The following is an 18,050-nucleotide window of genomic DNA, read 5'->3' on the forward strand; positions in this document are numbered from 1 at the left end:
GATGTAAGACATCTGGTGTGTTAAAAGAAAGACAATAAAGTCTAACAAAGAGTGAAAACATCTCTTTTACACTGAACTATATCCTCCTCTTCCCTCCATTGGGGCCAAATAGTTTTGCCTATTCTACTGACACCAATGCATCAGGAACTAAGTCTTCTCACTGCTCTGCCCAATGTGGACTCTAAATGCAAAAAAACCAGCAACAGATTCATTATGTAATTGGCATTAATTGCAATGGCAATCAGAATAGTATACGACCCACTTGTTTTTGAGTATGAATCTCTCCCTATATTACATATCCTAGATCAGTGATGGCGAACCTTTTAGAGACCGAGTGCCCAAACTGCAACCCAAAGCCCACTTATGTATCGTCGGGTGCCGGGTGGGCATGGCCCATTGGGTGGGTGTGGCGATTTGGGTGGGCGTGGCCCATTGGGTGGGTGTGGCTGCGGTGATAATGGCAGACTGGGTGGGACTAAAAAGTTCAATCAATGAATTCCAACTTTGCGAGACCTTTTTTTTCCCCACGAGAAGTTGAAAGTGACTGATTGATTGAACTTTTTTTTTGCACACAGCGGCGGAGGCCTAAAGCGAAAAGGTTTTATAAAACCCAGCTGAAGGTCTAGGACTGGGGCGACGGTGCAGGTGCCCCCAGAGAGGGCTCTGCGTGCCACCTGTGGCACACGTGCCATAGGTTCACCACCACGGTCCCAGATTAAAGGCAACATGCTGTCTATCTGAAAAGGCTGAAAATGGCTTGAAATGTTTTTCTCTCTCAGCATCTTATTGGAACCTCTGCATTATAAGCAGACTCCCTCACTGGGACTCTTGTCCGTAAATTGTAAATACAGCAAAGATTAAGACAACATGTCTTCAAAGAGTCTTCACCAGAATGATGCAAAGTTCTTGGCCACCTTCCTATTGGAAGCTTCATCACTGGGGAAGTTGAAAGGGTACAATAATAATACCATTAATCCCACCCTTGATGTAAGAGCAACAACACAGAAAATTCATACTGATCAATGCTATCCAAACTACAAAAGCACAATACAGGTAGTCCTCGATTTACAACAGTTCGTTTAGTGACCATTTGAAGTTACAACGGCACTGAAAAAAGTGACTGACGTTTGTTTTTCACACATACACAAGGCAGCATCCCCATGGTCACGTGATCAAAATTCAGAGGCTGGACAACTGGTCACGTGATCCCCTTTTGCGACCTTCTGACAAGCAAAGTCAATGCAGAAGCCAGGTTCATTTAAAACTGTGTTACTAGCTTAACAACTGCAGCGATTCACTTAACAGCTGTGGTAAAAAAAGATTGTGAAATGGGACAAAGCTCAATTAACAACTGACTCGCTTAGCAACAGAAATTTTGGGCTCAGTTGTGATTGTATTTTGAGAACTACATTTGTATTGCAAATATGATGGTATGTGGAAGAAAAATAGTTATAGTGAGAGAAGGCTGGGATTCTTACATGTTTTTATAGTGGTCTGGGGGAACAAGGCAGTTCTTCTTTTCAGCCTAATAGCTTTAATACTATGAAGGACAGTATTGCCTAGCAGTCACAATAGCAGATTAATCTTTTGGAAATATTTGTCTTTATTACTAGTAATAAGGGAATGAGAAGCACAGATATGTAATGCTTTTACATATTCTTATGAATTTAAAAAACACATTTTTTACAGACTTGGCCTTATTCAATTTATGGAAAATAAACCAAGCCAATTTAAGGTGACCAAGGACAGATAGAATGAATTATAGTCATTTCTTTTCATATTTCTGAAATCACAGGAGTACGAATCACAATCACATGATATCAACCCTGAGAAACCATCGTTGCTTATGGCAGCTTCACCCTATCTGAAGCCTTCCCTGTATGCTTGGAGTACAGTCCTCAGGGAAAGGGCGGTATATAAATGCAATAAATAATAATAATAATAATAACTCCCCAAATTCCCATTTACTATGTCTTTTTTTTAAAAAAAATGTAATTTTCTTTTTATACCTTGTTAGTTGCCCAGAGTTATTTGATTAAGGTGGGTAATCGTATAAATGTTCCTAAATAAAATAAATAAATACCGGGGGAGAAGGTATTTTATTTTCCTTCTGAGCATTCCAGAAGAAAGTCTATAATTTTATATTAGAAGCTTCCAAATGACATAACTGCACAACTAGCTTTGAAATGAAGTTCATTCAATATTCTCCAGTTAGAATCAATGAAGGGAGGGAGGGAGGGAGGGAGGGAGGGAGGAAGGAAGGAAGGAAGGAAGGAAGGAAGGAAGGAAGGAAGGAAGGAAGGAAGGAAGGAAGGAAGGAAGGAAGGAAGGATCTTCTAATCTCAGAATTCCCTTACAGGCTGTTCTACCAATACAGCAAAAAGTTGCATTTTTCCTTTTTTTTTTATAGATGCCTGCATGTCTGTCTGTTTATATCTCTGTGTTGTAGGTGAGTTATATTTTTTCAACTGTTGAAAAGTACACAGCACCACAAAAATCAATGAAATTTTAATTACTTAATGTCACATATCTGAGAAAGCAAAAAGAACACCAGAATTTTAAGCATGAAGTCAGCTGGCAGGATTGAGAAGTCGAATGATTCCGTGCTTGGAATTACAGAAAGTAGAGTCAAATCTGTACTTTTTTTCTTCTATATTTTTATGTTAATCAGTTTAGGCTCAATAAATGAAACAAATGTTAATTTATGTGCTCCAGAAGGGACAAAAAGTCTTTTTTTATTATTCAATACATTTATTGGCCTCCCATCTTACCACAGGGTAACTGGGCGGCTTACAATATTAAGCTCTTCATTGAATATATACTCTATATTTAGGAAATCTAGCCCAGTAAAGAAAATTGAGCAATAGAGATGGGGATGGAAGAATCTGCAGTATAAGAATTGCATCATCTAGAACTCTGGTACATTTGCATTGTCAAAACAAAAGAGTAGCATATTTCCCTTTTACTTATTTCTTTCTATGACTAGAGTTTGTCTCTGAAATTGGGGTGAGTAGATGAGAGGGATTTGCAGCGGGATGATTCAGAACCTCCAATGAACCATCCCTGGCTTAATAAACTCCTAGTAAATTTAAAAATGCTTTACATCTTAAAAATCGGGCAAATGTATGTACCTAGGTCACTGAGAGCTTTAAACCAGAATATTTGATTCAATCTGGAATTCAGCTGGTGTGGTTGTCTCAGAACTTCCTTTCCTTTTTTATTTAGGTGTGTTCCACTTTATGCCAACTGATGATTGGGGGACTGGAGGATGATTGGGGGACCAGAGGCTAAAACATATAGGAAACAGTTGCTGGAATTGGGTATGTGTAGTTTAACGAAGAGAAGGGTGAGGGGTGACATGATAGCAATGTTCCAATATCTCAGGGGCTGCCACAAAGAAGAGGGAGTCAAGCTATTCTCCAAAGCACCTGAAAGCAGGACAAGAAGCAACGGATGGAAACTAGTCAAGGAGAGAAGCAACCTAGAACTAAGGAGAAACGTCCTGACAGAACAACTAACCAGTGGAACAACCTGCCTCCAGAAGTGGTGAATGCTCCAACACTGGGTGTTTTTAAGAGGAGACTGGACAGCCATTTGCCTGAAATGGTATAGGGTTTCCTGCCTGAGCAGGGGGTTGGACTAGATGACCTCCAAGGTCCCTTCCAACTTATTTATTTATTATTATTATTATTATTATTATTATTATTATTATTATTATTATTATTATTATTATTATTATTATTATTATTATTATTATTATTATTATTATTATACCATGATCATCATCATCATAGTAACGGGGTCCTCCTGATGAGTTTTCTGATGATAGAAAACAAGAACAGCAATGTTTGGGCTTGATGTTTCTTTCTTCCTCTCTTGATTGCGTGTTCTCTGTGTATTTGCTTGCAATAACTCATAGTGTTTTGCTTTTCTCCGTGTAGAACTGCTCAAGGTCCACCTTGCTAGGCTCTATTCCTTCACCTCATAGTGCTGTGGGCTAATACACAAATGCCACTGCCACACTTCCCCTATTCTGTTTCTTCTTTCCATGGTTGCAGAAAGTCATCAGTAGTATAAGTACATACAAACTTTTAATGAAAATTATCAGTAGTTTTAATCAGTGACGTCATCAAAGTAAACAAAGCCACGTGCTGATTACGTCACCAGGCCATGCCCATAAACAGAAGTGATGTGCGCAGCCCTCCTCCCCGGATGTGATCTGCATAATCCTCCCCCCATGTGGTACAGTACTCACAAGGTCATAACCCTAGCCGGATATGATGTGTTGGCCTAACCCCATCAAAATAAGCATGGGTAACCCTAACAGATAAGGTATGGTGCAAGGTCATAACCCTATTTTCAGATGGTGCTTGCTGAACCTAATCTCATCAAGAAACATGTGGCAGTCACGCTTCTGTGTACTTGAATACATTAACCCTAGACTAATTCTATGGACATGCAAATCGGTTTTAGGAAACAAAACCCTGCTTTTTGGGGGGGGGGGTAATTAAAAAAAGGCTTTTTATTTCTAATCATTCTAGCCTAATGATGCTTTTAATTTTTGTGGAGTTTTAAAAATCAATACCTCAAAAGCAGGGGGTGGGGGGAGAAAGGAGCACCTAAAAGGCGGCCAGGGTTTGCATTTAAACCAGGCAATTTTAAAAACATTTTCCCTGAATGTAGGGGGGAAAAACCACAGACTTTTTAAAGCCCACAGCCGGTTTTTACCTTTGTAAAAATCTAAAGACATATATTTTGGCATTTGCAACCCCCTCGAATCCATATGTACGCGTAACCGTTCACAGCAGATTTAATAAATTTTATTCTAACCCTACAGCAAAAGACAAGGAATATTAACAGGAATTTAAATAAATAAATAAATAAATAAATAAATAAATAAAAAAAATAATTTTTAAAAAATGCTCACAAGAGGTGGACAGCCAGGAACGCAGCTCCGGGTATGTGTGTTTGAATCTGCTAGTAAAAAAATGGGGTTAGGCCTTGTTCAGGACATGCCTGGACATGTCATTCCCCGTGATTCTGGACAGGCGCAAGGCTCAAGGACGTGTCATAGCATGCGCAGGGGAGATTGTACAGGCAGGTCTGAACAGCTAGCAAATTAATTCCAGCAGTCTTTTGAAGATGACAGATACTGATGGAGATTTGTTTGATGTAAATTTGACCCCCAAACCTCCCAAGCGTAGACGTAGAAGAAGAAGAAAAGGACCTGAGCTATATGGCTTTGTGGAAGACAACAAACTTATAAAGCCTTGTTGTTGCAGATTCTGCAAAACATCAAATGGTAAGCAAATATAAAAATTAAGAAAACAGTATTTTGATTAGTTGAAACAGCTAGACTAATTCTACCTTATTTCCTGTTTTAGAAACGGTGGAATCTCAAAATGTCAGCATGTCTCAGATTCTGAAAGCGTGTATCATTAAAATATTACACCATTGTTTAATGGGGTGTCTACAATCAGATGAAGACCATACGGATGGAACCAGTGAAACAGAGCTTATTAGCAGTTTATGCTTTAGACTTTCTATGCCTCATGTTCTCTGGGTCATCATCAGTATTTCTGACAAAGTGAATAACTTATATTTCACCAGGGATTCCCTTGGGGAGCTCAAGAAATTTATACATCGTATAGCGCTTATGCGTAATCCGCTGTCATTAATGTCAAAGATTGAAGCCAAATTACCATTATCTCTGAAGAGGTTCATATGTCAGAATGTAACAGAAATTGATTACAAGAAACTGTTAACGCTATGAAATTTATAATAAAATGTGCTTTACAAATCGCATGAAAGTTGTATTATATTTTTTTCTTGATATGGGGTGGACTGGTCAAAAGAGGTGAAGAACTCACCAGAATTATTCACAAGAAACTATTAACACTATGAAATTTACATTTGCTGATCTCGTTTAATCCTATCAGGTGCTAGACACAGATATATAATCTAATCATTGTTCGTGTGATTCAGCTGGGGGGAATTACCTGATTGGTGGGCGATGTGATTTTTGACATCGCCAGAGTGTACAAAAAGTAGGACTCATACTGACCCCAGACATGTTTGCCAGTTTCTGGCATATTCATACCTCTGGACCCCTGTGATCTGCCAAGAAGACCCTCTTTACAGAACGGATGCTACAAATGTAAGCAATTTTATTGCTAATTTTTGAAACATTGTTCCTCTTAGCTATAAAAAATGTGTTTATAATATTCATGGCCTGTTTGTTTTCTTTTACTAGATGAAATTAACTGATTCCGAATGTGTAAGGGGGGCAGCTCTTGTAAGTAATTTTATTGCTAAATTTTGAAACACTGCCCCTCTTAGATATAAAAAAGAATGTATTTATAATATTCATGGCCTGTTTGTTTTCTTTTACTAGATGGAATTAACTGATTCCGAATGTGTAAGGGGTGCAGATCTTGTAAGTAGTTTTATTGCTAAATTTTGAAACACTGCCCCTCTTAGATATAAAAAGAATGTATTTATAATATTCATGGCCTGTTTGTTTTCTTTTACTAGATGGAATTAACTGATTCCGAATGTGTAAGGGGTGCGGATCTTGTAAGTAGTTTTATTGCTAAATTTTGAAACACTGTCCCTCTTAGATATAAAAAAGAATGTGTTTATAATATTCTTGGCATGTTTGTTTTCTTTTACTAGATGGAACTGACTGATTCCGAATGTCTGGGGTTTTATAATGGTATTTGTTTTTCATACCTTCATACATTCAGATTCTTACAAACATTTCTGCAACATTTCTGACCATTGGGTTTTTCTTTTCCTTCAGAATGGGAAGATGATCAACCATTTGTGGATCTCGCTATACCCACAGAGCAGGAAGGACCCTGGCATGGCATGACCCCTCAACCATGCACAAGCCACACAGCACAAGAGTTAGGAGGTATAACATCTAGCATTTTATCCAACTACAAAACCATTATTATTTTATAATCTAAAAAGGGGTGCATTTGTATTACATTATTAGGAATGTTGGCGATAACATTTTGTTTGTTTGATTAACCAGGACCATCCTGCAAAAAAGCAAAAATGCATGGAGGTGAACTCCCCGCATCCCCAGCAGACAGTGATAGTAGTGAACATACGCCTGTATCTCAACCAGAAGAGGAGATATATCATTCTGTGCCCCAGCTACAAAGCCCTAACTCTGCAAACTCTCAGAATATGAACAATGTTTATCTGGATTTGGTGCAAGAGTGGGAGCATCCTATCCGAAATTTCATGGTTGTGGAATACTATCAGCGATATAGATTTGTTAATGTTGACCAAATTCGGTCTTTTGTACATGCTATAGAGGCTATTCATAATGCTATACAGAATCTTTTGAATAATGTTGCTAGAGACATAGGACCAAATGATTTTGTCCAACTCCGGTTGGATGCAGATGGGTTAAATCATCCTCTCTTTTCTCTGAGGAGGAATATGGATGGTTTAAATGCTGATGATTTTCTGACCAGTATTGAAAATCTGCTTCAAAGTAAGGCAGAGATATTGTGTGTGTATGGGGGGGGGGGTGTGATTTACAATTAGTGGTTACCATTGTGAGGAACAATGAGGGGGAGGGCTTAGGAAGTTAAGCACTGTGCTGCTCACCAAAGTACTGGAGAAAAAAAAACGGCACCTAGTAGATTTCAATGTGGAACGCGCATTTCTGTGTTTTGCTAGCTGTTTGCTCTGGCTCATTGGTGGGGGTGTTAGTAATGAAGAAATTATTACCAGGGCTAGGGAACTTCACATCAGACTGGGTATTTCCACAGAAAACATGATTAACTTTTCTCAGATACACCTCTTTGAAAAAGATTTAGGGGTTACTATAAAGATCTTGTTTTATCTGCAGGACGGATGGAGGTTTTTTGTTACAGGCCTCCCACAGCAAGAAAAAATAGTGTTTATATTGTTACACAACAATCATTACTATGCCATCAAAAATATCAAGGGTTTCCTGGGCGAACGCTATTTCTGTAAATTTTGCCACACCCACTATCACCATAAATTTAGTCATGGTTGTCAATATATCTGCAGAGCATGTCTCAAGCAAGAATGCCAGCAGGTAGAGAAGGAAAAGATGTGCTGCTATAGGTACAAAGTGGTTTGTCGTTCTAAGGTATGTCTTGAAACTCACACACAGTTAGCTATGGAGGGAAAAGTTGACTGTAAGAGTAAAGAATATTGTGAAAAGTGTGGGGTTTACGTCTTTACTCCCCACATAAAATGCAAGGAACACAAGTGTGGGCAGTGTTCTGAGAAGGTTGAAAGTTTGGAATATCATTTATGTTTTCTAAAAGAGCTGGACCGGCCACGAATTGGCCAAAGGTACATTATTTATGATTTTGAATGCTGCCAAGAGACAGGCACACATATACCTAATTATGCATGCACCAGGGATATGTTGAAGGATGATGATGATGAAGATGTTGTGAGCTGGGATTGTTATGGTGTTAGATGTCTGGATCAGTTTGTAAAGACATTTATAAATGATAAGTTTAAAGGATGCACTTTTATCGCTCATAATGCCAAAGGTTATGACGGGTACCTAGTACTGAGGCAGTTGATCCAGGAAAAGGTTAGGGTTCAGCTTATAAGCCTGGGAGGAAAACTTCCGTGTATCACTCTGCCGGCTTACAAGATCCAGTTTATTGATAGCCTCTCATTTTTGCCCCTTAAATTAAATAAATTACCCAAAGCTATGGGGTTTTGAAGGCTGCAAAGGATATTTCCCCCACTTGTTCAATACAATGGCCAATCAAGACTACGTTGGGCCGCTCCCTGAAACCAAGTATTATAGCCCTGAAATCATGATGCCTGGGGAGAGAGAAGTATTCCTGAAATGGCACGCTGCTAATACAGGTACTGTATTTAAACTAAAGAAAGCTCTGGCTTACTATTGCAGGCAGGATGTAGATATATTAAGAGAAGCATGTATTCGATTTAGGGAGCAGGTAATGGAAATGACTGAGTGCGAGTTCATCAGGAGGGGCGGTGCGCTGCATCTGGGAACAAGCATGGAGGGCCATGGTTGAGGATGACACCTCTTTGAAGCAGTTTCTGGTTGAGAATAAGCTCCCAACATCTTTGATACCTCAAGATGCTTTTTTTTGGTGGTAGAACAAATGCCACGTCTTTACTACAAACCAAAACCTGGTGAGCAAATCTTATATTACGATTTCACCAGTTTGTACCCCTTTGTGAATAAGACCAAGGAGTACCCAATTGGCCATCCACATATTATCTACCAAGATTTTGGGGACATAAAACAATATTTTGGGTTAGCCAAAGTCAAAGTGTACCCGCCAAGGAATCTCTATTTCCCTGTCCTACCCCACAAATCAGGGGGCAAATTAATTTTTAGTTTGTGTGCAACCTGCACAGAAAAACTGCAAACCACCCCCTGTAAACACAGTGGTGAGGAAAGAGCTCTGACTGGGACATGGTGTACTGTTGAATTGAATGTAGCTTTAGAAAAAGGTTACAGAATTGTTGAAATCTATGAGATCTGGCATTTTGAAAGTACATCAAATGGGCTATTTTCAGATTATATTAACACACATCTCAGACAGAAACAGGAGGCCAGCGGCTACCCTGACTGGTGCAAAACAGAACAGGATAAAGAGCAATATATTCGCGATTATGAAAAGATGGAAGGTGTCCGCTTACGCCATGAACACATTGAGGTAAATCCTGCTAAAAGGCAGATTGCCAAACTCTTTTTAAACTCGCTGTGGGGCAAGTTTGGCCAGAGCACCAATCACCTGATAACCTCTGTGGTGACAAACCCTGAGGATTTATTCAAATATCTTTTTGTGCCCTATTATGATGTTTCCTCCTGTGAGTTTGTGGATAGTGAGACAGCTGTTGTGACGTGGAAAACTGCCAAGAACCATCCCACCAAAGCCTCCTGTACTAACGTATTCATTGCCAGCTTTACTACAGCGTATGCACGGCTGGAATTATATAGGCTGCTGGATGGGCTGGGCGATAGATGCCTGTATCATGACACCGATTCAGTCATTTTTGTAAGTAGAGTGGGGGCGTGGACTCCACCTTTGGGTGATTATTTAGGACAGCTGACAAGTGAGATTCCTCCAAACACTACAATAACAGAGTTTGTTGCGGCCAGTCCCAAAACGTATGCCTATGCTTTGTCCAACGGTGAAGCGGTGCTAAAGGTGAAGGGAATCACACTAAACTGCAGTAATAGCAAAAAGGTTAATTTTGACAGCTTGAAAGATTTGGTAGATGATTATTGTCTGTCTGGTGCAGAGAGAAAAAAAGAGATCAGGGTAGAACAGTTGGGGATTGTTAGGGTTACGAAACAGTGGACCCTAGAAACGAGAGTCCTCCGTAAAACTCTAAAAGTAGTATATAATAAAAGTTTATTAAAGAACGAAGATTACTGTACGGTGCCTTACGGCTATTAAGGATGGTGGAAAATATTGCACAATTTGTACACCCCTTCTGTATTATAAGCGGTCCGTCCAATTCTGGCAAATCTTTTTTTATCAAACAAATGTTAGAACATGGTGATGTCGTGTTGTCTCAATTGCCTCAAAATATTGTATGGTTTTATAGCTGTTGGCAACCGCTGTACAAAGAACTGCTTAATAAATTCCCTTATATTAAGTTTATGGAGAGGCTTCCGTCTTCTTTTGAAGATGATGATTTGTTTCCGCCAAATCAAATTACTCTAGCTGTGATAGATGATCTCATGACATCGGCCAGTGAGAGCGATCAAATAGAGAAGGCATTTACACAATACGTTCATCACAGAAACCTGAGCATTATTCTCATACTACAAAACCTGTTTTTTCAAGGTAAGAAAATGAGAACAATAGCTCTGAATTCCAAATATTTGGTTTTATTCAGCAACCCCCGTGATCAGATGCAAATTGTCACACTGGCCAGGCAGATGTACCCCAGTAACACAAAGTATTTTTTAGAAGTATTCCAAGATGCCACTTGCAAACCACACGGGTACCTTTTGGTAGATTTGGCAGCCACCACTCCAGAATCCTACAGGTTGAGAACAGGCCTCTTCCCACCTGATTGGCCTGCTGTTTACACAATGAAAAAGAAGTGTAAAAAGCAGTAGCCCGGCTGCCTTAGCACTAGTACATTTAAGATGTCAGAGAGGGTACGTAGAAATTGGGGGCTTTTAAAAATCTTAGTAAAGGCTGGACCAAGACAGAGAAAAGCCATCTTCTGCAATGCTAATAATGACCTGGTGGGGGCAATAGCAGAAATAGCTTTGAACACCCTAAAAGGAAACCTTCCTCTGAAACCTTCACAATTCCGGTCTCTAAAGAGAAAGAAAGGTGTCATTAAAAAGTTGAGTGATAGAAAGGTCTCACTCAAAAAGAAGAAGCAGGTCATACTTCAGTCGGGTGGTTTTATCGGTCCCTTACTAGGGGCAGCTATACCGCTATTGACTAGCCTGTTAGCTGGATAAGCCATGGATCATGCCGAGAAAATGTATCTGGTATCGCGTCATCAGATGGAGCAACTACAGGGCAGGCCCCCTACTATGGGGGCTACAGCCGCTAACCGGTTGGATGCTGAGATGCGTTCCATTTTTCAGAGAGCTGATTTGTGTGAGGATGACAAGATTAAGCTCTACAGTTCTGCATTGCAGAGGTATCTAAGACTAACCAGGCAAAATGAGTCTGAAAAGGACAGACTGAATCTCATTTACCCACTGGAAGAACCTCGGCCACTTCCAACATTACCAGAACAGCCACCACAGCCATCTCTGCAGGACACAGCGATGGCCGAGATCCTAAGCGGTGTGAGCACCCATTACAGGAAAAATGCGGAACTTTTGCTGAACAAAATGAAACAGCATCAGGACGTCTCAACCTGGGATGATCGCGGTACCTTTTTATACAAAGGGGTCCCTATTCCTGGTACTAATATTTTAGACTTGGTGAAAGGAGCCTCGCAGCACTGAGCCCCTACTGAGAAGCGGAAACCTAAAGTCTGGGATGACTTTATGAATGCTATGGCTAAGGTGAATGTTCCGACCTCTGTGTTTGGGTCTACAGCTGTTAAAGAGCAAATAGAAAAGTTGAAAGATTCTCTGGTTGTTAAGGATGAAACTGCTACTAGCCCCGACTCTGTTATGACAGCCCCTTTTGGGGCTCAGAAGCCTCTGTTTACCAGTGCCCCTTCTAGCCCTTGTACATTAAACTGTAGAGGTAGGCTCAGGTTTGGTGACTGGCTCAATTTGTAAAATGAATAAAAACACAGTGAAACAAGTAAAAATGTTTAAGTTTTTTTCTTTATTTTACAGTAAGGCAGGCATGTCTGCATGCACTGGTGACGGTTACAGGTTCCAAGTCCCCTTCCCACCTTTATAGTTTTTACAAACAGCTTTACCATTTGATCATTTTTAATATCGACATTGGAGTACATCTTTAAAATATTTTCATAGTCTACTCCTTTAGTCCGGTTCAGTAGAAAAAACGCACAGTGTTGCCCGCAGGTCACAGCGCTGGGGTGCTGCAGTTGACATTGGTGAAATGTGTACTTCTCAGCTTGCTGCTCTAAAAACGTCGCTATGGAGCCAGGAAAGTCAGGGCTATCTGGCAGTCTTCCATAAGAATCAAAAAATTCGCCATATCCGGGAGATGGGAAGTAGAGGGCCAGCCAGTGTTCACCAGGCAGAGTGTGAGGGTGGGTATTTACAATTAATCCAAAAGGTCTTTTGGAGATTTGTCTCTGGGGTAGCAGGTTACAAGGGTAGACCCCTAGAAAGGCTTTATTTCCAGAGAACAAGTGGCAGAGTTGCAGTGTGTCTATACTCACATATAATCAAAGAGCACATTCCTTGTGTGACTTATTTCAATAAGGTTTTCAAAGATTGCATAGAGAATCATGTTGATGGTGTTGGGGAGGGGTTGTGCAAATCTAATTTCGGCTCTGAGGTTACCGTTCCTGATCAAAGAATAGTGCTCAGAGCACCCCTGATCAGGACTCAAGTCAAAACAATACAAAGTATACCCTCGGTTAAACTCTTCCCTACTGATTAACAGCAGCCTGTCTTTCATGCCTTTGCCTGTGGCCTGCACCATCTGCATGTACTCTCTCACAAAAAGACCGTGCTCATAATCAGGCTGAAGAGGCTTTGCAGGAATTTGCTCGCCATCACAATGCAAGGCAGAAAAATTGACATTGCAGTGTTGAAAATTGAACGGATTTCTTTCATAATCCCCACTAAAAGATGCATTGTCCACAAACCCAATCACTAATTGTTTAGGTAGCAGACCCAGAAATAGATTTTCCTGATTACACACAAGGCTACCTGCAGGAATGCTGTAAACCTTCATTCCCACTCGATCAATGGGGTATTTGGCATTGGAGGACAGCAAAGCTTCTGCATGACCAAGGCGCACTCCTGGGGCTACTTTTACACATTTTACAAAAAGAGAAGCCGCCAAGAGTTGCACTTTGTAATTCTCGTTGCCATCCTTCATCACACAAAATTCATTTCTGCTTCTTGTGAGTTTGACTTTCACATCAACACCATTAATTAGCAGTCTGTCTTGAAAAAACAGATTGCTATGCAGAGGCCCTAGCAGGTCCCATTTATGACTACCGGCCGTGTGTCTTGCTCTCGCTTTGAAACTGGAGTTCCCAGCGGCTGTCAGTAGAATACTCTCCATGAGGTCCGAGTCATCTTTGTAAAAACCGCCAGCTGTAAATTGAGTACCCAGCGCATCACCACCAAAGTTCAGAATCAGTTCAATCATGGCCCGGTAAGAATAGCAATGATGGCTCTGTGTAATGAGCCCATCTCCCAAGGTAACATCCAGCTGATTAAACAGTGATGCTATGGGGTAGTTGGTCAGGGCCACCCTAGCCCTGTCATCAATATCCGAACCGTCAGCCTTTACAATCTTGCAACTCACAGCAGGGTGTTGTTTAAATCCGTGTAATGTTCACCATGCCCCGTGATAAAAAATTCCAGGGGAGCATTGGGTGTCAGCGCTGATAAAGGTGGGATCTTGACATAAGTACTGTTTTCAATACTGGTCTGAGTAGGTGCCAGTTGAAAAAGGTCCAGTTCTGATTTAACACATTCCTCTGAAGCAGAATGAATAAGTGCTATATCATATTAGAATATGTCTTCCTTGTCACAGGGCTTCCTCTTCTGTGCACGTCTCCTCTTGGTATGGCGGGTCTATTTCACAAGTCTTCTCTTTTTAAATGGAATAGGTGGGCCCAATGCATAATTCTTCTTGGTTATGATCATCCCTGATCCATCCTGCCCCCTCTCAACAACACGAGATACAAGATGACCCGCAACATCTCTGGCAATGTTTTTGGCAGCAGATTTCACATGTGGCTTAATGATTTCTAATCCTCGCCTCAAAAAGGCATTGCTTTTTGAAAAAGCCCATGGAACAGACCCCCTAAACCTGTCCCGTACATAATGGGGGCTCCTCGGAAGCCTGGAAGGCCACCACCAGCTTGTTCCCTGTAGTAAGCCACGTAATCTTGAGGGTTCCTGTACTCCTTGATCACAACCATCCTTCACTTTTCCGAGGCCTAAAATGAAGCTTGACAATCACCTTCCCGTGATAAAAATGCACATTTTTGTCCTGATCGGTTTTGATTTCTATGGTAATGGTATCGATGTGATGTTTGCTGACCGGTACATAATGTGGATGGTCATAGGTCATTGTGATGAAATCATTGTTTTGCCCTCACACAGGCACACAGTGCAGTAACGGCACATAGAAATAGCCCACTATCTGGAGCTCTACAATGTCTGTGTAAACATATAATGTGCTGAATCCAGGGAACATACCTAACAGATGTCTGAGTTCTCTGCTAACTAGAATGGTGTGCGGTTCATCTCCTTTAAGATTAATTTTTCGACCCACTGAATCATAATGTAGGGTTGTCTTAGGTCCATCCTGGACGTTTGATATAAGCTTGTTCATATTTTCTAACAGATGTCGGATGCTGTTATAGTACCCGCTTCTCAAAGAAAAATGCCATCTCTTTCTCTCGTTAGCAATTTCAAAATATCCAGGTGAAGTTAATGTGTGCCAACTATGCGGATACTGTATCTCTGCTAGCGCTACTTCCCATGATCCTGGAAGATCCAGCAATCTCACTAATTGTATGGTAAAATTAGAATTTTTGTTTTGGGGGGAAATTGCTGCTGATGCATTGCTGGGTAGGGTGATGTAAAACTCCTCCATATCAAAGATGTTGTACTTCAGACTCCCTAATCCAACTGTTGAACTTTTCTGGCCAACCCTGCCATTTAACCAGGAATTCTCTTTGTTTGCCCCTCCCTCTTTTCCGTAATATTTTTTTCAATTCTGTAGACGCGTTCTTGATCACTAGGAAATTTTTGCAGCTCTTCTGGGTAAAAAGACCCACGTACCGGCTCTTCTGCATAATCCATTAATCTATATACATCCCTTTCTCTCCGCCTAACCCTTTCTTTGACGATAAATATTTCATCTGTAAAGGTTTGCTGATATCCCTTTTCAAACTTCCCCTTTAGCCTGGATATCCTAACGTGATACCCCACCTTAAAGTTTTCTGACTTTCTGTCCGCTTTTAAAATATTCCTGTATAGACGCATCCACGCATATTTTTCATTAGATTGTTTCACCATGTTGGGAGCTGTCCGGATACTGCGATGGTAAGCGCTATTGTAACTCCGCATGAGAGCTGGTAATACATCCACATACCTGTGTGTATTTTTAGCTGTGAAAAATCTCCAGAGCTTGTTTTTCAGAGTTCTATTAAACCTCTCTATAACCGCTGCTTTAGTTTCACTATATGTGACAAAGTGATGTATGCCATAGCGTTCAAAAAGCTTCTTTACAGGCTTGTTTAAAAACTCTTTCCCGGCATCCGACTGCAGCTTTCTGGGTGCCCTTCCTGATTGGAATATACTTTGGAAGGCACCAGCAATCCCTCGTCCAGACTTATCAGTTAAACAGACTGCCCAAGCATATTTGGAAAGTACATCGATTACCATTAAAATAAATTTTGTGCCGCTGTTTTCAGAGGCAAATCCTGATAAATCCACAAGGTCAGCCTGCCATTGGCAATCTATGCAGGAAACTATTGTCGCGTTCCTGGAGAATTTTATTCTTGCAGGCTTATGCAGGGTATAAGCTTCTTGACCGGAAAGCCATGTCTTGACTTGCCTCAAGGTTAAGTTTTTAAAGCGTTTCCTCCCAGCCTCAAATAGGGGTTTTACTCCACCATAGCTACCTGGACCTTCCGGCGTATAATACAGTTCCTTTAGTACATTTTCACACTTCATTCTGCACCGTTCAAACCTTACAATAAACACACATTGCGCTTTAGCACAAACCTTTTATTTGTAATTTAGATGCAATTATCATCACGTTCATTTACAGAATAATATCCTTCATCATTACTATCATTACGGGGGTCATGTGTATCATCAGTATCTTCATTCTCTGTAGGCATTGTACATATACAATTGGATGCACCACAATCACATTCTATATAGCAGTCATTTGGGGTATCTCTTTTGAGATCAAGCTGTAGACAATCTGGACAATCAGACGGACACGGGTCTAGGTAATATCCGGGGAACTCACCTGTTTAAAAACACAAAAATAAACCGTTAGTAAAACCCTCTTTAACTCTCCATTTATTATATAAAATTAATGGTAGCATGCATAGTAAAAAGACAATTCATTTACCTAGATCAGGGGTAGGCAACCTCGGCTCTTTGATGACTCATGGACTTCAACTCCCAGAATTCCTGAGTCAGCTATGCTGACTCAGGAATTCTGGGAGTTGAAGTCCATGAGTCATCAAAGAGCCGAGGTTGCCTACCCCTGACCTAGATCGACCTCTGCATCCTCTTCATCACTTGAGACGTTTGTTATTAAGGAGGCACTGGCATTATAGCTATACCCCGGAACAGAACCTGGAAAATGTATTTAGCCATTAGCAATCACATCGTTAACAGGAGTTATTGCGCTTTACACATTTGAACACATAACAGGTTTTTACTTACTCGGTTCTGCCCCCCGACCCTGCTGTAAAGAGCCTCTCTTACACGCTCCACAGCTTTCCAGGTAAGATCTGTCACTGTTGGCCTCATCTTCACGACACGCCATCTCCCGCACGTTACAACAGGGCAAGCGACATCCAAACAAGATAGACCAGAAGTAGTCTGGGGTTTCATCACGAACATCACAGCACATCTTATGGCAATCTTTCAAAAGAGATCGTGTCGCCAATCAAGATGGAGCAGGTTCTACATCCTTTTTATTATTTCCTTCACAAGTTCCCATGACACTGTTAAAATAGATCTACGCTTTAAAGTTGCCAAGTTGTCTGTGGCCACGCACATGCTCTATAGCAAGAGCTTATAGGTCATGTCCAGACATGCCCACAACACACATACCTAAAACATCAATCTGTTCTGATCAGTCAGAAACGCTTCGCTTTTGCTGTAAGGTTAGAATAAAATTTATTAAATCTGTGCTTTGAACGGTTACGCATACATATGGATTCGAGGGGGTTACAAATGCCAAAATATATGTCTTTAGATTTTTACAAAGGTAAAAACCGGCTGTGGGCTTTAAAAGGTCTGCGGTTTTTTCCCCCTACATTCAGGGAAAATGTTTTTAAAATTGCCTGGTTTAAATGCAAACCCTTTTGTTTTTGTAAAACTCTTTAATAAAAAATAAATAAATAAATGCAAACCCTGGCCGCCTTTTAGGTGCTCCTGGGATTAGGTTCAGCAAGCACCATCTGAAAATAGGGTTATGACCTTGCACCACACCTTATCTGTTAGGGTTACCCATGCTTATTTTGATGGGATTAGGCCAACACATCATATCCGGCTAGGGTTATGACCTTGTGAGTCCTGTACCACGTGGGGGAGGATTATGCAGATCACATCCTTGGAGGAGGGCTGCGCACATCACTTCCGTTTATGGGCATGGCCTGGTGACGTAATCAGCACGTGGCTTTGTTTACTTTGATGACGTCACTGATCAAAACTA

The 18,050-nt window shown here is 40.8% G+C and overlaps 1 protein-coding gene across 1 annotated transcript; it reads right to left on the reverse strand.

Moving 5' to 3' along the window:
• Nucleotides 1-12,830: 12,830 nt before the first annotated feature.
• On the reverse strand, nucleotides 12,831-13,778 carry LOC308659353 (uncharacterized protein F54H12.2-like; the record flags this gene model as incomplete). Its single annotated transcript, XM_081312881.1, has 1 exon — nucleotides 12,831-13,778. The coding sequence occupies one exon, from the start codon at nucleotides 13,776-13,778 to the stop codon at nucleotides 12,831-12,833; it is 948 nt and encodes a 315-aa protein (XP_081169007.1).
• Between the last annotated feature and the right edge of the window lie 4,272 nt (nucleotides 13,779-18,050).

The sequence above is a fragment of the Vipera berus genome (assembly GCF_964194415.1).
Source record: "Vipera berus genome assembly, chromosome: 1".
Classification (NCBI taxonomy): domain Eukaryota; kingdom Metazoa; phylum Chordata; class Lepidosauria; order Squamata; family Viperidae; genus Vipera; species Vipera berus.